Here is a 21345-nt window from a genome sequence, read left to right as displayed (position 1 = left end):
CTGAGTGCAAACGAGCTAGTGCATGCATTATGCAGCACCATGGTAGAACAAGAGTTCTATTTTCAACATGCCGAGAGTTTTTGACAGCATCAAGGTGTTTTTTTCTTCCCATCACTATTTATAACAATACAAATAAATCGCAACTACTGTTAAGTTTCAATGTAGAGTATGAATACATTTTCAACAAACTGTTTAGATGATGAACCCAAGGACTGTCAGGAGTTGTTGGATGCCGGTAACACTGAGAGTGGTGTCTACACTATCTACTTGCCCAACAACCAGCCAGAGGTGCTGGACGTTTACTGTGACATGGACGGTACTACGGGCTGGCTGGTAATTAAACTTTTTATTTGAACTTTTGTTTTGGTCCCGGAGAAATATTTTCCCACCTGAAATAGTTTCGTTCAAACATGACGACTTAATGTTGATGAATTGTATGGTAAATATGCCTTTGAGAAGTAGATGATTGAAATGAATAATAATAATACCGAAGTCTTGTATAGCGCATGTATCTACCAACAAGAAGGTACTCAATGCGCTTAGAATACACATTGTTTTAGAAAGACACGCTATTGAAGTTATGAATTTTGAGACCCCATTATGTAGCACCTTAAAATGGTTCACAGGGTGCTATGGCGCATTTAGCAGCCATTGCAAGGAACACATGGGTGAACCCCTTCTCTCAAAGCGACAAGTGTTACTGCTATCTTTAACGTGCATTGCACAACGCACGGGACCAAGGGCTCTTCGTCCCATTCTAAGGACGAACGATGCAGTACTAGTTAATCGTTCATGCTTAAGGACACAAGTGTCACAACTGGGACTTGAACCCACACTCTGCTGAACAGAAATACCAGAGCTTGAGTCCGGTGATCTTAACCTCTCGGCCACGCCAATGCACTCTTTGGACAACCAATCCGTTTAAAGTTCAGTACTCCCCCTCCCCCTAACAGTGGTTGAATATCCAAATAAATAAAGACGCAACCATGTAAAAGAAGTGTATCGTTTACTTGTGTGCAGGTGTTTCAGAGACGTCTGAATGGATCTGTGAACTTCACTCGGAACTGGAGCGAGTACAAGAGAGGCTTTGGGAACCTTCAAGGGGAGTTCTGGCTTGGTAATGAAGCAGTCCGTCTGCTGACTGGTCTAGCCGAGTCCACATGGACTATCCGTGTGAATCTCACAGATGAAACGGGCATAGAAGGGTCTTTGACGAAATCTCAATTCCGTGTTAGTGGAGAGTTTTACAACATCAGTGTTGGGACTTCAGGAATGGGACCAATTGGTAAATAAAGAGACAAACAAATGATTGGACGTAATTATTCAATTCATGCTAGGCCCTCTTTTACAAACGATGCATTTTTGTCCTCAGATTTTGTTTCGAGTTGTTTTGTTGATATTGTGCTTTCTCTGTTCTGTATGTATTTATCTCGTGATTGTTTTTGTATGGGCACTCCCTAACACAAGCTGTGCTGTTTTGCCTGTGCCCCCAATTCCTAAAATTCTTGAATCACTTTGTTTACACTGTATTTATAATGATAGAGGAATAAGGGAATAAATTATGTTGAACTTAATTGAATTGGGTTTAATCCAATTTGTGCTTAATTTATGTTAATTTTATCTTAAGATCACGGAATTTGTGGTCAACGTCTTGGAATGGAAGACGGCAGCATCGCTGACTCTCAAATTACAGCATCAAGTTTTCACAAAGCACCAGAAGAGCGGCCACCTGATAATTGTAAGCCAAAGAACGGGCGTCTTAACCAGGAAGGAAACGAAGGGGTCGTAGGAGGCTGGTGTCCGGCAATTAGCGACCTCCAAACACCCTGGTTTCAAGTGGATTTGGAGACAACGAATCAGGTTGAAGGTGTCATTATACAAGGCAGCACGGATCCATTGAATTCATACAAGGACTGGGTCACACAATACAAAGTGAGCTACAGTGATGATCAGACGACATGGCATTACTCCGGTGGATCATCTTTGCAGACAGCAAAGGTAAGTTGTCGTTGATTTAATAATAATAATTATTATATTGATTTATACAGCGCACTTCTCCAGAAAACCGAAAAAGGTGCCTACACAAAAAGAAAAAAGTAGGAACATAAAATACCTGTAGTTAAATCAAACCCAATGTAAGTATATACGTGAACAAGTGTGACTTTATTTCCTTCTTGACATGCTCGAAGGTTTCGAGTGATGGTGGTTTATTCGGAGCTTATTCCACAGGGCAGGAGCAGCTTTGGCGAAAGCACGGTCTCCGTATCGAATTATTCTTGATCTTGACTCTACCAAGTGGGTTCCTGCATATCTTAGAGCACGACTGCTTTCCTTGGTAGAGATTAGTTCACAAAGATACTGTGCTCTCTAGTTATCAACAGCAAACCGGATATTAGAATGCAATGAACCCTCAATGTTAAAATGCATTACGTTGTTAATACAGGTCTTTCGAGGAAACGTCGACGATGTGGCGGCAGTTACAAGCATATTTCAGAGGCCCATACGTGCACGGTACGTTCGCGTTCTACCTACTCGGTATCGAGAATGGCCATCGATGCGCATCGAACTTATTGGCTGCAAAGGTAGGCACACTGCTGCAAAAACTTTTAAAGATATGACTGAGCGATTGGGTGGTTTCCATTATAGAGTTGTTGTCTAGGCCACATTCATCCTTTGGTGGTTTGGCTAATGTATACATCAGCATAAACTTCACAGCAGTGCACCCCATTTACACATTAAAATAGTACCTTATCTTCGCTGCTGCTTCAAAGACGATTGACTTCACTCCACGAACCCGTATTTGTTGCCAGGGGTGTGATACTACACCCTTCTGCCCATGTATGTTATGATGTTCGTCTGATCTAAACGTTGTTAATAAATTGTTGCCCAAAATGATGCTCTTGATTTTAGAGGCAGTTACAAGCATTCACTCCGCGAACCAGTATTATTTGTGACAGGGGTGATACTATCAGCCCATTTCTGTAACAATGTGCGTCTGATCTAAATTGTATTAAAATGTATTAAAATTGTTTCCCAAGGGGATGTTCTTGACCTGGTCAACAACCGGCCATTCTCAACCTATGACCGCGACAACGATGGTGATGCTTCTAACTGTGCTGGTCTACTGGAGGGAGGTTGGTGGTTTGACCGTTGTTCTGGTGTCCCTTATGGTAGTTACCATAAGAAGATTGTGGAAAGTAACCTGAATGGCGACGATTCGTATTACGTCGAGTATTCGAGTCAGGAGTATCGCGGGATGCGATGGAGTACTTGGGAAGGAAGACAGATTGTGAAGAGTGAAATGAAAATGCGTCGTGAAGGCTGATTTTAACCCACTCGGCCTATATAAACTTACTTATACATGTATATAGATACTACAATTTACATGTCAATATTGTTTGTGGTTACTAAATGTGTACCTCATATATAAAATGTAAGACATATTAATTGTTAAGTAATTTTTCGCTTCAACACTTTAGTTTCTTACTTTTGAGGCAAAGGGATGATTATAGGAAAAAAAATCCCCTGGCCATGGCAACGCCTCTCGGAGATTTAATATGACCACTAACTGCAGTCATAACGCCAAAACGGTGACAGTACAGTAAACAATGACATTGCATGCACCGCTTACGTGAACACAAAACATGTGGCAGATACTGTTAGATTTGTTGCAAATCATTATAAACATTTTACAAAATAGTTAAGTTCGAAGTAAGCTTGAGTTTCTACTATGTCCTTTGCGATCTTGGACATTGTATACTGGCATATGTTCATAAACATATGAATTGTTATGAATAGTGACTGCAATTTATATAGCAAATTTAGTTGGGGAGTAAACAAAAGTTTCTGATTAAACCACAAAAAGTTATAAACTCAACAACAGACTTCCTTTTCCAAGTTTATTCTATCGAAATGCACACTGGTATTTACACGTTTTACATCAAGCTATTGTATCCTTGTTGAAATAAGAAATGTGATAATTTGTACAAAAGTTATTAACTGTTAAACTTTAGTAAACAACATGTAAGGTCTGAAGGATAACCTTCAATATTTATACACAAAACTCACTTTTCCAGAATTTAGAAAGACCCAAGAAAATGTTTTCTAAAGGCATGTCTATATTATCTTATGGGATCTTGATTGATAAACTGACATCAAATTCCTGGATGGCAATGTATTGGTGGGTATAAGGGGGAAAAAAGGAAGGGTTTATTTGTAAGGGTGTCAGGGCTAAGCATGAACAACGAGAGGTGGGAGATGGTGTTAGTCCAATCTAGCTTTTAACAAAAGTCACACCTTTCATTGTGTTTACAAGAGCTACACATGGGGTAATTTTTAGGTATGAACTGTAAATGTTTTTTTGTATGTTATTTTAAACACCAAAAAGAATGTTAGCATGAAACTTTTCAGAAAAAAAAACGATTGAATCAAAGTGGAAAGCCCATACTCTCTCTCTCTGTGCTGTAAGGTTTTCTGTCCAAGTGTGAATTCCAGGTTGTTTGTCTGTTTATAATTATCAGCAGAACCATTTTTAGTTTACCTCATTTTAGTATACATCCAACAACAAAATGATCAGTAACACTATCAATAGTCCAGCTTTACATGCAGTCCGATTGGGACTGAAATCTCAATGCACATGAATGACTCTAGTGTGAACAGGGGTCCACAGAGGTGAAAGGCAGGGAAGGAAACAATTATGCATTAAATCTGACTCCAAACTATTTTTGTTTCAAGGGGTGATGGTGTCTTAGGGATAAATTCTGTAAAGACAAATCATCATGGTCAAGAACTGCTAAAATTTGGATCTGTGTATAGATGAAACCTCACAAACCAACCACTTCCAGTGGCAAATCTTTATGTCTATGGGAAACTTTTGATGGGACACCAAGGCTAAGACCAGGGCAACAGAAGCCATAGCCTTTATGGCTCCTGCATAGTTCCAGGCCTGAATATTTAGGAGATTACAAATCTCCAGACAAAGAATGTACAATGGAGGTCAACGACCCTTACCCAAAGTGGCTGGGTTGATCTGCATAGAAGCTGTTGGTACAACAAGCAATCCCACTCTGTCACCAAGCACTGAAGTCTGTAAGCTTTGAGGATGACTTTGACTTCTTTTTTGATGATGATGTGGCATCTGAACTGACAGAGGTTTCTGCAGGTCGCTTACTTGTGCTGAAAATAGAAAAGAAGAAAATGTCACTGGGATTTATCGTGAATAACCATGAGTCTTGCTTTAAACTGTGCAAGCCTTACGTGTAGTTAAACACAGTAAAGGGCACATGTTTGTTTCTCTCACATATTTAAACAATGGAAGTGGGACCAAAGTGGTCCCACAAAATAAGGACAAAATGGTCAGAGTTTGGGTTTAAAAATATAGAAACAAAAGTATGCAAACATTGGAAAGTGTATTTTTAGTCATTTGTGAATGAATGAATGGAAGATTGAAGAAGGTAAAAGCTCCATTAAAAACGGAATACAACATCCTTTTCATCTGCCAACTAACACCTGTTATCTCTATGCAATTCCTTTTCCAAACATTGAACTTTGTTGGATCATGCACAAAAGAGTAGGGTTGCTGACTGTCCAATGTAAATTACATGTCACTGCAAATCCATTAAGTTTAATGACTCAAGTAATTAAATGTTATTACAACCACTCTTGGAAAAGGATATATACTTTCTAAGTTTTTTTGTGGCCAAACTTGGCAATTCTTTAGTACGATCAGTACCTTTGTGCTTGGCTAGGTGATGTAGCTGTTGAGGGGATGTACTTGCCAACGCCTCGTCTGTATGTTGCAGGTTTTTCTTCTGAGCTTGGTAACACGCCAGTAACCTTTGTGGGCTGGCTGTCTTTCTTGGACTCCATTTCTTCTTGCTTTTTCCTTCGTTCACTTGCGAGCTTCATTGTGGAAAATAAAAGTAACAAATTAGTATTAGATATAAGTGTTGGCGTTATAAATGTATAATGATTAATTTACTCTAAACTAGTCTCTATAAATCTTATTTATCTCTATATAAAATATGTACATCTTTACTTTCACAATATTTAAATTGATGTTTTCTATTATAATCATCAAGTGTGATGCAGAGGATAAATCATGTTTTAATGACAAAACAAAATTACACACAGCACCAGTATGTAAAAAACAAATGAAAAATTCAGTCATATTTTTATAGTATAGCCAAAAAAATTAAGAAGAGCAGATAAAAACAATTGCCAATTAAAAGTTTAGAAGGCACATTTTCAAAGTAGTCGAACAAAGCATTCAACAAGCATTCAGCTTGGTTTCAAAATACAAAGAAAAAAATACAGTCATTTAAAAAGATAAAAGTTAGGCTTACAAACATTGTTCATATAATAATAATATGGTGAATAAGACAAAACCTTGGTTGCACTACACACATTACACATTTGTTTGATGGATCAAACTTTATGTACAATTTTAAATCATTGTGCAATTAAGAAAAGGTATGGCAGGGTTAGTTTTTAACATTTGTACAATGGCAGGTAAAACAAACAAACAAACAAACGAATATACTTCATCAGCCTAGTAATATGTTTAAAGGCAAAACAAGATCAAATAAGCAGATTGTAAAATAACAGGCAAGAGGAAGTAAGGCACCCACATGTACTAGGCACCCAGGCTCACTGGGAAACACGTCCTGCAGCCGATTTCACGAAACTCTAGGATTAATCCTAACTCAAGTTAGGATGAGTCCTAACTTTGGATGTCTTCAATGCGTCCTAATGTCTATGGATACAGAACTTAACTCGTCATAAGTCCTAACATTAATCCTAAGATTAGGTAAGGAAGAGTTTGATGAAATTGAGGGTGTTTGGCAAGCACTATGGCCAGTAGTCCACTGTTAAAAGAGAACAATGCACAGCCGACTCTCATTATAACAAGATCACTGGGACTGGCCAAATCATAACAGGAAAATTGATAAAAAAGAAGAGTAAACCAAAGAAACACAAAGCAGAAATGAGATGAGGGACTTCAGAATGTACTCTTTATAAGCAGAACCTCTTCTTAAAAGAGTTCTTTATAATGAGAGCTGGCTGTATTTACCTCTTCATCTACTTCATCAAATGGATTAACGAAGACGACAGCATCTTCAATAGTAATGACCTCCTTGGGCCGGTCCTTCTTGTCCGTCTCCACCCTCTCCATATTAGCTAGTGTATCCATTCCTCCTACCAACCTAGAGATGAGGGAAAGAATACTCTGATGTGATTTCCTTCAACACACAAACACAAAATCATTTACCCTTATATGTTGAATTCTTTGTCCTGACAAAGGTGGACCCCTATTGTTTGCCCTTGTTGTAGCAATCAGGTTCATCATTTAAATGTCACCTGTACACTTATGTTTGTCAACCTCGTAAATCAAGGACTTCTTCATGTCCTCTTAATGTTTAGCTTTTAGATTTTGGCTCAAGTCCAGTGTGGTTGGGTAAAGACTCGCTTGACAACCTGACCAATCCAGCAGCTTATTCACAGGAGGTTTTTTTTAATATTCTGTCTAGGTCTTTTCCTGTGCAATCAGAAATCAAGTTATGAAAAAACACAGGCCTAATTTTCTGACATGCAAGTTGTCTGATGAACGCCAATAACCTTTAAAAGAGTACACTGATACAGGTAAAAACCTTCAGGATGGGCTTGTCTTGATTTATAGGGAGGAAATGAGGACACTTCCTGTTGCTCATGCAAACCTCAGCTCAATTTCATAGAGCCTGTAAGCACAAAACACTGCTAAGCACGAGAAAATCTTGCTTAGCTTGGCAAAAAACAGGTTACCAACCAACGGTCCATAAAGTTTACACTATTGTGATTGGTGCCCCACTCATTTTGTAATGAGCAGAGAAATTTGTCAAGCAGTATTTTCGGCTACATAGCTTCATAAAATTTGGTCCTGTTTATCTCAAAAGCCCCTGGCTCATCTGTCCCATTTGTTTCAAAGCAGCAAAGCATCACTTAACATTTTTGCTAAGCAGATAATGCAGGGAACCAGTCATGTACATACGCTGTAGCATACTATTTTGGCAGGTACATCGTTTCTGCTAAGCAGATACAAGCGTTTCTGTTAAGCAGATACAACTGTTCTTGCTTGTGTCAATTTTGTGCATGGAAGCTTTCTAGTATTGGGCCCTTAAAGAAGAATACCCAGCTACTGGTTAATCCACTGACAGACTCCAGTCAAGCAGAAAAATTGTAAGTACTTTAAATTCAGGTTTCAAACTTTTCTACAAGCGGGGCAGTTGCCATTTTCTGAAGATAAAAGAAACTTTTATGCAATCTAAGTGCTTTTCTGGAATCTGCAAAAACCATGTCAAGAGCCAATCACCGAATCTGCTTATTGCTGTTTTCTTCATTCCTTATTGACTGATATTACTATTATTTTATTTTTTTTACCTCCACAGCACTTTGCTTTTGTTATTTTTCGAGTACATCATTTGTCATGTTGCTCTTAATAATTCTACTTGAAGGACTGGGGTCAGTATTACAATGATAGTCCTAACTTAAAAATTTATACGGCAAGACCTATGAAAGGTTGAGTAGCCCGTCCTTACTCACAGTAAGAGTAGTCTAAACTCTTTGTGAAATCCACCCTGGATAGGGGAATTAAGTTAATTGAATGTAAGCAGTGCCTATAATACAGGGGTATATATAAAAAAGTTTCATGTTACATTGTCTTCCGTTGCTGAGAACATTTACTTACCTCCCAAAGATGGTGTGCTTCTTATCTAGATGCTTACAGGATCTATACGTGATGAAACTAAATAGAGAATATAAATTTAAAATAAAACACATTATAAAATTTCTTCATTTATCAAACGGTTTTGAAAGATGTATTTGACAGGAGTAAAATTATAACAACACAAACTAAACTATATGATTAAGTATAGTAAACAAAGCAATTCTAAATGTTTCACATTTACTGCAGGGTACCTGTTTATGCGTGTTGAGAAAGATTCTACTAGGGGCAAAAGTGATAACTACATTTCACTTTTAATGCAGTTGACATAATTATTTTAAAATAAATAACTGAAAATACTTCATACCATAGCAATAACATAAAAATACACTACAGGCATACACTTTCACAGTACATAAATGTAATAAACAAATGCTATTGAACTTGAAAAGTTGAACGACCAACATGAAATGACATATTTGGTGGCATTAGTAGTAAAGTGTGATAAAATTTAGTTTGATACAAAATATACATGAACAAAAATCAAAAATACACCTTGTTTGGTTTCGAAAAATTTAATAAAAAAAATTCTGCAAAATGGTTAGAGAAATTATGTCCAGAAAAACTCTTCCCCACAATGGGTGCATTCGTTTAGCTTCCCTGGGTCGACCCCGCAGTGCTCACTCGGGTGAGCCCCTGACAAGAGCTAATCGAATGATCACAATCGCCCTCTCGCGTTGACTGCATGCACCTCAGGTCACCCCCAAGTGACCCACTCTACAAGCAGGGCTCCAAACAAAGGCAGAAATGGTGGACGTGTGAAGCACATACTTACAATTGTGATTTGTTGGTGTCTGGTCCCGAGTTGGCCATGCTGAGAATACCTCGGCCTGTGTGAGAAAGGCCTAGATTGAACTCATCCTTAATTGGGTCACCCCACGCAGACTCACCCCCTATTGGAAGATAAACAAATTGAGAAAACATGTATTTTTTAAAGCTCAATTATTGCTATATATCTTTTTGCAATTACAAAATGGTCAGCATGGTTTCATCGTTGTTGTTGTGCATGATTTAGCAAGCTTTCATACAGCCAACAACCATCATGGGCTAAACAATCCTGTAAGAAGCAGCACCAGCATGCATGGTTTTTACTGCCCCTTGACATGCGATGCAAAAGGTCACACAAAAATGTTGCCTTGCATGTGCAGTGTGAAAGACATCACACAGGATGTCTGACCAAATGATAATTTCGGTCACGTCCATGGTCAAAATTTGGAAGAGGTCTGGAACTCCAACAAAATGTAGCAATGTTTGACAAGATTTTACAAGGGACCCTGGTCAGTAAAAAAAAATTTTTGTCGTTTCACACAAGGTAAATTTTGTAAAAATTTTACAACCATGCTACATTTAACCAAAGGAACCATGCTAAATTACTCTTGTGTGAAAATATTAATAATAATAATAATAGTGGCCTCTTATAGAGCGCTCAGGTCCGTCAGGCATGATGCTCATGGGGCTGAACAAGCAAAATTTATACAAATACCAAAGAAAGTACAACATATTTATACAACATAGACACTATATAATGGCTTATGGTTCACACTTAATGCAATAATGGGTAGTTTTGAGTAAATGTTAAAACATACCTTTGCCAGTTCCTGTTGGATCCCCGCCTTGAATCTATGTACAGAGGTATAAATAAAAGCAAACATTGAAGAAAAAAAACATGAATGTTCAAAGAGTATTACAGTTTTAATAAACTTTTTTATTTTTAATTAACTTAGTAGTTGTCTGAAAAGTTGACTGGTGACTGAAAAGCACAACAAAAAACAGAGAACTTTGTAGTTTATTGATGGATCACTGTACATGATGACTACATTGTACATAGCAAAATGTTAATGATATAAATGGTGAACAGTCTCTGAAAATGCAGTTTGAAAGCAAACAGTAAGTACCCACTAAATGAAACTTGAATGCTTACCATGAAGTTTTTGATGGACCTGTGGAATATCGTTCCCTTGTAGTAGCCCTTGGCAATCAACTTTAAGAAATTCTCACATGTTTTTTTGACCTGGAATAGAAAATGTTTAAAATCTGAATCAAATTATTTGGTTTCTATGGATTCGTTGTAACATAGGGTCACCTTGAAGATGGATTAAAAAAGGGAATGGTGTGTTAAAGAATATAATAAATGAATGTCAATAATATAAATATGAAAACCAACTGGTAATAAACAAGTACAATGCAAATTTTACTTTTTATTAATATAAATGGAATCTTGGAGCCAGATTATAAAGAGGGAGGGGTGACGAAAATACACATGCCAGAAATACAAATATAAAAACAATCATAGAAATAAACAAAATACAAGTATATTGCATATCTTTATAAACTGATTAAAACAACATTAATCAATAGTACAACTCAAAAGCAGCTGGAAAAGATCAAAGATAGAACGACAAAGCAACAAATAAATTCAATATTAATGAACTTGTATGGTCTGAAAACATACGTATGTACATTATAAATACACAGAAAATGTACACAACATAATATATACACTACATCATAAAATACACAGAAATTTAGCGCATTCAGAAACAATCAGAGGAAGAATTTTCACCCCAAAAACACTTTATCAAGTCCATGAGTGTCAACATTTATGATCAATCTATGGAAAGCATATTAGTACATTAACAACATAAAATACCACATAATGAAATACCACATATATGCAACTTGGTAGTTGCAAAATAGAGGATATGGCACAACATACACAAATTTGTGTTGTGTTTTATTTTCTATGAAACTATACAATAAAAAGAGAAATTCAGTATGATCAGATAAAAAGGTGCATACTTAATAGCAATTCAACAAACAGTGAAACAAACAGCAGTTTGGAAATTAACTATAACTAACCTTGAAGATTTTATCCACTTGGGTCTTGGTCACATTTTTGCGAGTTGTTGAGCAGTCGATGCCGCATGCATGCGCGTGTACAAGTGTATGCAAGACTGCGCAGACATCGAGACATCAAGTATTTTTTGCTTAGGTAGCTGGCACATTGTAACGCACAAACCAATACACTGTTTGGTTCTTATAAATATGCATTTATATTGAATCATATGCAAGAGACTAAGTGCTAAACAAACACTTCTCATCCTAAAAACACAGCACTTAACGTGACTACAAACAGTTTGAGGATAGTCACAAACTCATATCGCACAAAATGAACACACATCAGAAAGCATGAAGCCACAAAATAAACACACACATCAGAAAGCATGAAGCCAATATATGAATAAGTTCTAAAAAAAATGCATTCATATTGGACCATATGAAAGAGAATAGGCGCTACACAAAAACTTATCAGATTAAAGATACAGCTTGAACACGGCTACAAAAAGTTTGAGAATACCACAGAAAAGAAAAGTCACCAACTCATAACATATCTATCAGGTTTTGTTTGTTTTGTTCATTGACAAGATTGTATTAATGGGTAAGTAACAGTCATTACCACTGAAGACTGGGTCCTGACACTGTTATTCTATAATTCAATCAATACTTACCAAATCACAGTGAAGCTCAAGGTTCAGAACTCCTTTGCTGGTCATCAGACGAACATAACCTTTTTTCTTCACTCGCTCGTACCTGATAACATCCTCATCAATTACAGCTAAATGAAAATGATGTGAAATGAAAAGTACTTATTAATTATGTGCGGTAACTGTTTCTTGTAGACTGTTCTAAAGGCACTGGATACTTTTGGTAATTACTCAAAATAATTGTTATCATAAAAACTTACTTGGTAACGAGTAATGGGGAGAGGTTGATAGTATAAAACATTGTGAGAAACAGCTCCCTCTGAAGTAACATAGTTTTCGAGAAAGAAGTAAATTTCCACAAAAATATTTGAATTTGATCTTGAGACCTCAGATGTAAATTTTGAGGTCCCGAAATCAAGCATCTTAATGCACACAACTTCGTGTGACAAAGGTGTTTTTCTTCCATTATTATCTCGCAAATTCAATGACCAATTAGGTTCAAATTTTCACTGTAGGTTTGTCATTTTGTCCATATGTTGAGATACACCAAGTGAGAAGACTGGTCTTTGACAATTACCACAGATGTCCAGTGTCTTTAAAAAAGGAAAAATTATTTCAGGTATGGTAAGAATCTTATGTCATGATATCTATTAAGGGTTTAGCATGTAGGGTCATGGATTGGTAAAAATTCTCAGAAAAAATCAATCTATGACCCCACCTTTAAACTCTCAGGCCAGCAAATTGTATGAACAGTAAAAGGAAATATTAATTTTGTTTTTTACCCATACACCGATGTGTGTTAGCACTGTAAACTCAGTACTTTCCCGAGTCCTGTGAAAAAATATCACAGGCATGTTACTCGGGAGGGATTCGAACCCATGACCATTGTAACCCAGAGCAGTGTCTTACCAACTAGACTACCGAGGTTGCCCGGTATCTAGAGGCAGTTCGAATCCTATGTTTTGGCAGCGGGTACCGCAACGATTATACGAGATGATATAAAAGGAAAGACCAACCCAACGCTGCTTACCTGCTTTTTGTGATGTTTCTGGACTCATGACTGTAGAGGTGAAACCTGCTGCAACCATTCCAGTGCTGTAGTGAGCCTAAACATACAAAGGGTAGCCATGTATCAGAAAAAAAGATAATGCTATAGTTTATTAAGGGAATAAAAGGGTAGCGACAAGTTCTTACACGGCTGTTTAAAGCCAGCAAGGTCGAATTGTCATGTGAAAAAGAACAAGTCACCACTCTTTTATTCCCGTTCATAAATGCCCTTTTGTTAAAAAACGAAGAAAAAATAATACAATTACAGACGACAGTTGAAAATTTGAGGTTTTAAATATTTTTATCAAAAACTTTGTGAAGAGTCTGTTGCGTGTGGGTTGTGTGTACACGCGCACGCTTAGAAATAGAATACGCGCACGCGCTTAGAAGTAGATTACGCGCTGTTTCTAATAGCTATGAATTGCGTTCCGCGTGATAATCTTGCGCGCCTGACATGCGGAAGCCAGCCGGTTATAAACACTGGTCATTATCAACCGCTTAAACACCCCCACTCCACCAATAGGAGTAGAGAAACTGTCTGGGGTTTTTATGAATGTTGTTTTAGTGTACATCAGTTTGTTATTATGTTGTTTATGCCCATCACTTGAGAATTTAGGCACAGTTGTAAACATTTTAAATCAATTCAAAAACCAAAATGCATTTCACTACAGCAACTCATGTATATATACAATAAAACAAACTAACGGTACTTAACAAAATCAAAAATAAAGACTCACATTTCCATACCAAATGAATTATTATAAACAGTTGAAAAGTATTTAATTAAATGGTTTGGGTTTGAACTACAACAAAATTTACTTAAGGTGGATTCCAACCAACCACCTCCAGATAAACGTACTGATACTCTACCAACTGAGCTATCCAGCCCTACATGTATGTTGGCCGTCTCCGTATTAGTCAAAATCGTTGTTTTGGGTGCCATTTAGTTAAATGAGAGTAAACATACTCTGTTTCTCATAATGTTGATGTTTTCAATATCTGACTTTCGATTCTCTACCACCATGTGATAATGTTAATCAAATATACCAATACAACGAACAGGACACATGTCATGATATCAATATGACTATTTTGTCAACACACAGAGCTATGTTAGCATATAACATCCAGAAATTACATTTACACAATCTATTATTTACATTTCTGAAGCAAACCTGTGTAGTACAAACAGAATCCCTGACCCTTTTAAAAAACTGCAGTTTGGGATTCTGGTAGTGAAATCTCTTATTTTTGTTGTTAATCAATGAAGGAGAATGAGAACATTTGTTAGTCTACGGAGTAAGTTAGAGTAGGAGCAAATTTAAGTCAGGTACATTCTTGAATAATCAACACTGAAATACTTACAGCATTTAGGTGGTCTGCACCCTTTGTGTCATCTTCCTTCTTCTCCTTTAAAAAAAAATGTCAAAAGAACAGTTCAAGCTTAAGGCCTGAAACAAGTGCATAAATACTTACTATTGATAATGGTAATATTAAAAGTAACACTGCACACTCCACAAGCTCTCCTACCCATCCATGCATGGGCTAATCACTACATCATTCTTTATGTGCAAAATTCACACATGTAAATCAACTCACTTCAAATACAAATGAAAAGAAGCTGCTACAACTAAGGGTAGTGGGCTGCTTTGCAAGGTGGTGACGCCAGACCATTATGTGCACGACATGCAAGGTTCTCCACTTAGGCTAACTTTTAACCATTATCAGGACTTAGTTGATCCGCAAATAAAGAGCTCCTGAAATCGTGGTGCTTCATTACAAACCATTCTGTGCTTCAACAAAATGTAAAAATTAGTCTTTTTGCTTGTTGCAAGTCCTGAATTAACAGCTCTATGTAGACTGTGTTCATGTGTTTGATTATTTATGTGTATGTCGATGCCAACAGAGAAAGACAACAGTTGCCTAAAATGGTTGAATTTGTGTGAGCTTTGCACGGTCTATCAGGCTAGCTCCCAAGTACTCACTGCAGGTTTGTAGTCTCTGTACAGTTCCTTCAGAATGTTCTTAGTCTCAGAGTTGGTAGAATTCATGTAGTAATTTGCTCCTTCCTTTGCTCTCTTTTCACCTGAGGATATGATGAACAAAAAGGTTTAACTTCAGAGACAAAGTTTTTCTAACAAGTTTATTTTGTATCCAGTTTAAATACAAACCAGAGCAGTGAGAGAACAAAGTAGACAAATAAATGTAATATATGTGAAAGGGACATTGTAATTTATAAAACCAGGAACACTAGGGGCGAAGCCCTTCTCTTTTTGATAACACTGTGAACGGCCTGGATGTGATTTCTCTACGAAAATGGTGAGGTGGCTCACTTGCATGTGATATTATATTCCTACCAATATCACGTCCAAGCCCTACCAATATCACATACAAGCCCTACCAATATCACATCCAAGTGAGCCACCTTACCATTTTTGTGAGAAATCACATCCAGATCGTTCACAGTGTAAGTGCAAGGGGTTCGTTTACCTGTGTTATACAATACGAATGACCAATGGCTTTCTGTCTTGCTCATGATTAAGCGTCTTGCTTAAGGACACAGGTGTCATAATTGGGATTCGAACCAACCTCTGCTGATCAGAGTATAGGTTTGAGTAATGATGTCTTATCAATGCTGTTGTGGCACTTACTTTCAGTCTCCACTTTGATGTTATTCTGCACATGATAGAAGGCAGAGATATTGAACTTGTCCAAATGGCTGGGATCTTGTAGCGTGATAAGGTCCTTTCTGGTGATTGGTTCATCCGTCAAAAGGTCCTTCCAGTTCTTGGTCTTGATGTTCAGCTGCTCAATTGCCTGAATAGTTATCAAAGTCCAAACAGGGTTCAAATTGTATACATACATACATACATACCAGCATTTATATCAGGCACCTTTTTCCTAAGGATATAAAGTGCCTACAGAAGATACAACAAAAAGTCAAAACTCAAGAAGATGTTCCACTGATAGTCAAATAAAACAGTCAAGTATTTCAGGATTAATGAGTCTAGAGTAGTTTCTTGAATTGTCCAAGTGTAGTTGCATGGCAAAGATGTGATGGTAATGAGTTCTATACATTTGGAGCAGCAGCAGAAAATGCACGTAAACCAGTTCTAGAGACGATGCGATGTTCGGCCAAGAGGTTCTCTGAGGAAGAGTGTAGAGAACTCGGTAGGACATATAGATATAGAATGTCAGATATGAACATGTATGATGGCGACCGGTGAGCAACGGATTTGAAGACATGTAGACAAAAATTGAAGTTTGAAGTATAATTACATTTCAAACTTAAAGGCACTAGACAAAAGGCATTACTAACAATATTTATTAGCATAAAAACTTACCTCATACGCATACACATTGCCTGTAGGTTTGACGCCAACAATGTGTGTGTTTGCATTGAATACTTTAAAGGTGACCGGACAATGGTATTTACCTATAGGGAGAAAATATTATTAAAAGAAACCAAACACTTAATTGATTAAATTGGAAGAAGACAATGAATGTTACACAACTGACAAATATTTTGAGACTCTCATTTTTGATATACACCAACATTTTCTTGCAAAAGTTAATGGTACACGTACATGTATCTGAAGATTATCCCTTAAAGCCATTATACACTTTCGGAACAGAAAAAAAAAAATCACAGATTTACAAATAACTTACAGGGTTTACAGAAGGTCATGGTGAAAGACTTCTCTTGAAATATTATTCCATGAAATGCTTTACTTTTTGAGAAAACATTAAAACAATTATAAATTCTCGTTGTTGAGAATTACGGATTTATTTTAAACACATGTCATGACACGGCGAACGTGCGGAACAAGGGTACGTAGGTTTTCCCGTTATTTTCTCCCGACTCCGATGACCGATTGAGCCTAAATTTTCACAGGTTTGTTATTTTATATATAAGTTGTCATACACGAAGTGTGGGCCTTGGACAACACTGTTTACTGAAAGTGTCCAATGGCTTTAAGAGACAATTCATTTCTGTATAATCATTACAAAATGCCAAGAAATTGCTTTTATTGGTAAATTAGATCTGATTCTATCAAGGTTGCAACTTACCACCAGCATTCTTGTGGAAGTTCAATTTGATGAGGGCCTTTGTATCCATTGCCTAAGATTGGAACAAATAGAAACAAATCTTCAGTGTGCTTTTCATAGGAAACCTGAGAAAAATAATGATAATAATCTGCATCCCTCAGATGGGACTTAAAGCTGTTGGTCATGTGTGTTGTGTATTGCATGCATGTTAAACTGTTAAATAACCCAGTACACTTATTGAATGATGTTCCTGGTTTGATCAGCAGCACATTAATAATAATAATAACCAGTTTTTATGTAGTGCTTTTTACACCTAGAGGGCATCTCAAAGCGCTTCAAACATTACTACCCCTGGTCACTGGGCCATTAATTCATTCCTTAAACCATCTCAGCTCCCTGGGGAGTGTACAGCCTGTGCAACATTTGCGCTACTGAGCTACATTAAATCAATCACAAGAACCATCTCTGCCCTCACAGGTACCCATTTACCACTGGGTGGAGAGAAGCAATTGCTTAGAGACACAAGTGTAAAGACCGGGACTCGAACCCACACTCTGTTGAACAGAAACACTAAAGCTTGAGTTCATTCATTGGTGCTTCATGTATGAAAATGAATAGGTCTCATACTTCAAAAACAAAGCTCCACAATATATTGTAGGAAAATACGGCTTGTTGACAAGCCTTGAGCGTCACTAAGTGATGAAAATCAGCGCTGTGAAAGAAACCTTAACTATTATTGACTTTAGCGTGAAAGTTCATCTGTGTTGGTAGTTAGATGCAATTTAGGTAAACTCTTGATCACAACTTTGATTTTTTCAGTGTTGTGATCAAGAGTTTACCTAAATTGCATTATTAACTTTATTTAAGATTCTGGAGAGTTTTTTAAGTAAGACAAGTAACTCACTTCACCCGTGATTGGGTTTGTTCCATATTTCTTGATATAAGGCATGATGCTGACCAGGTCAAATATGACTCCATCTTTGGTACAGTACGGGTGTTCAAAAGGCTGGAAGGACAAACTATAAGAGACACAAAAACACATAGAATCAAATAAGCCTATAGACCCCTTGCATACAACGTCAAAAGCCCCAAAACAGCGCCCTCACCGAGGTCGCTGTAAGGAAGATCTGATCCCTAACATTAGCTGAAACTTGTGGGTGCGCAAGCATGTGACCATTGCTTGACATCAGCAATGGAAGCCAATGCAAGGGGACAATTTGACAGAAGGGTAAAACTCTCATCCAGAAACCTCATTTATTAATTATCAGGCCTGGAATAACCATTTTTTTAAGGCAGCCACTTTGGCCTTGGAGCAGGCCAAATTCGGCAGGGCACCAAGGCCAGTAGAAAGGGCACCAAGGCCAAAAGATTTCAAAATTGCGAAGGCCATTAAGTTATCGAACGGGTCATTAGCCTCATTTTATTAAAGCAAGTCTGTTAAAAATTTAAAAAGTGACCAGAGGTTTCCCTATGGGTGGTAAACCCAAAGAGACAGTTTTCATTCATAGGGCATAGAGAAACCCTAAACGATTATTTTCAGTAAGAACACAAGTAAGCAAAGAAAAGTTAATTAAATTTTTAGCTTCTAGCGCTCTTTTAGCGTCTTTATCTTGGCAAATTCCTTCGTAAACAAGTTCTAAAAGTCATTTCATTCACCATGTTTTTTTTTTGTCCATTCAACAAACAAGTGATACCATTATGGGCATTACTGACAACAGCGCCCTCTGTTGTTAAATGAATTGTGTTAGACTAGATCCTTTTGAAATTGGGACGTCATTGTCAAATAAACGGGCGTGTAGATTATGTGACGCAGATTCGCGCTAGCATGTGCAATGACTATGCGAGGGGAATAATCGATCTCCGTTGTGTTTGTGAACTTGAATGACCACGACTGCTGAATAGAGTCTGGATAATATTATTGTCGGCCGTAAGTAGTCAGACACAAATATTTGTCAATAACAAAATATGGAACTTGGGTTAAAAAAAAAGGCGCGGCGGCCAACGGGGAGATAGGGCACAGCATTTTTGGCCGTGAAAATTGTATTTTTTTGATGGGGCACCACAGCCAGTTTGAGGTGCATCATCGGCCATGGCCGTCGTGGCCAACGTGTAATTCCAGTTCTGAAATAAAATAATACCTTAGTAAAAACTACTTTTGTAATGAAAGTGGTATTTAACAAAGGTAACATTGAAATGTATTTTACTAAAGGTTTACTGCGACTCGGAAACTTACCTACAATGGTCATATGGCAAGCGTCGAAAAGCTGCCCTTTCACCAGTATCTATTAAAAAAAAAAAAATAGCTATGGCTTACATTGTGTTTTCTGTGAGCGAAACCAAAGATCATGAAGATGATGGCAACCTCGTGATGAAGTGGACCTTCTATTCATTTCTGTGTCTATAGTTTTGTAATCACAGTGACATTATGCAGGCCATGAATTTCATCTTACTCTTAGAATGTGCAAGGATATTTATTTCATGAGCAGGTACCAAGACCAGGCCAAGGGCAGTATTTTTTCCTAATAGTAGTCCGATGGCCAAAGCTCAGGTATAAAACACCAGGACCAGCCAGTACACAAAATGTCCAAGAGGCCCATCTGGCTTGTTACACATTGCTCTCCATTTGCTTGTTTAAATTGAAAAGAATTTTCAACAAGAAAAGTGAACGACAGAGTTACAAGTAAATGTACTGAACAAGCCTCATCCAGAGGTTGTGTGAGTAAAATATACATTTGCATTGTATAGACACTTTCCCATACTATTGTGGGTAATACTGTATAATCAGACAGGAAGGAAGATTATGGTGAAACAGTAATAAAAAAAGTTTACTTCTCTAATTTGTACCTGGTTTTTTTCCGCCATAGAAGGCTGCCCATTCCTTCGATGTAATGTACCTGTCAATATTGAACAATTAAAAATGTTAATAGAACAAAATAATAACTGGATTTAAAGTAGCGCAAGTGTGTATAGTCACAGTTCTAGTAAATTTACTTTGATTAACCCAAAATTATTTCAAATTTATCCAGTCAGTTTCCAGAAGATGTTTAAATGGGCAAATGTCAGCTCAGTCAGAGATAGTTTTTCTCATAAAATTACAGCAAAACATCGCTCCACAATTATTCAATTGAAGTGCAAACTGGAGGGGGATTTTTAATTTGGCTAAAAAAAACATCACAAGTTTTTGTTCATAAGATCTTCACAATTCCTGATGCTAAGTGGGGGTAGGCCCAAAAAGTGAAGGGAGTCCATTAGGCCTACTTATCAGGCCGCCAATCAATTGGCAAAAAATTGAAAAGCAAAAAATAGTTAATGGCCTGACGTTTCAATTAAAATAAACTTTAAAAACAATATCTTAATTCTTAGATTTACTTCAAAGATATCCCTTTTTGCAAAAATGAGTGAAAAAGTGGTGGCGCCATACGGAATGTTATCCTCATTAAAAAAAGAGGATTCAAAATGTCAATGATAATTTGGAAAACTTTAATTAGGGAATATTAATATTTCATTTGTTTGAGTGAATTTATGTTGACTGGGTGTCAAGTACCACAGTACTACTTGCACTATAAATATAGTAGTAGTACAGTACTACTACTAGTACGGGTAAAAATTACCGAACAATTAGCCCCACTTGACTTTGTGTGGATGTGGCCAACTCGCCACACAAAAGTACTACAGTACACGGTACACGAAGACGATTAACAATTAATTGGCTGTTTTAAACCAATGAAAAAGTGGTGGCAGGATACGGAAACTTTTCCAAAAAACGACTTACATCTTATCTGATTGATGCTGTCGCTTCCCCATCTTTCTTTATCGAAGAAAAACTATGTTTTTCAGACAGAAGGAGTGAAAACTGAAAGGATACACCGCACCAAAAACACAGACTCACTAAAAAAAATTACAGTTTGTACACGGAGCTATCATTTTACCTGGTACCTGGACTTGTCAACCCTTTTTACGTATAACTCATTAATACAATGGTATTACAAGTCCTGGTACCAGACT

The 21345-nt window shown here is 37.2% G+C and overlaps 2 protein-coding genes across 2 annotated transcripts; one reads left to right on the top strand and one right to left on the bottom strand.

Annotated features, from left to right (window-relative positions):
• The first annotated feature begins 1206 nt into the window (after nt 1–1206).
• Nucleotides 1207–3325, top strand: LOC139938674 (lactadherin-like). Its single transcript, XM_071934285.1, has 4 exons — nt 1207–1285; nt 1628–1998; nt 2444–2582; nt 3039–3325. The coding sequence occupies exons 1-4, from the start codon at nt 1273–1275 to the stop codon at nt 3323–3325; spliced, it is 810 nt and encodes a 269-aa protein (XP_071790386.1). The 5' UTR covers nt 1207–1272.
• A 569-nt stretch (nt 3326–3894) lies between these two features.
• On the bottom strand, nt 3895–21244 carry LOC139938931 (RING-type E3 ubiquitin-protein ligase PPIL2-like). The gene is made up of 18 exons (XM_071934604.1): nt 21113–21244; nt 20185–20234; nt 19574–19622; nt 18245–18359; nt 17362–17413; nt 16635–16726; nt 15942–16107; nt 15276–15376; nt 14656–14700; nt 13274–13349; nt 12268–12374; nt 10680–10769; nt 10345–10378; nt 9534–9651; nt 8723–8779; nt 7073–7205; nt 5732–5901; nt 3895–5175 (listed from the first exon to the last, which is right to left on the bottom strand). The coding sequence occupies exons 1-18, from the start codon at nt 21142–21144 to the stop codon at nt 5070–5072; spliced, it is 1593 nt and encodes a 530-aa protein (XP_071790705.1). The 5' UTR covers nt 21145–21244; the 3' UTR covers nt 3895–5069.
• Nucleotides 21245–21345: the final 101 nt, after the last annotated feature.

The sequence above is a fragment of the Asterias amurensis genome, chromosome 6 (assembly GCF_032118995.1).
Source record: "Asterias amurensis chromosome 6, ASM3211899v1".
In the NCBI taxonomy this organism is placed as follows: Eukaryota; Metazoa; Echinodermata; class Asteroidea; order Forcipulatida; family Asteriidae; genus Asterias; species Asterias amurensis.
Note: the sequence above shows the minus strand (reverse complement) of the source record. Positions and strands in the feature narration are given on the sequence as shown.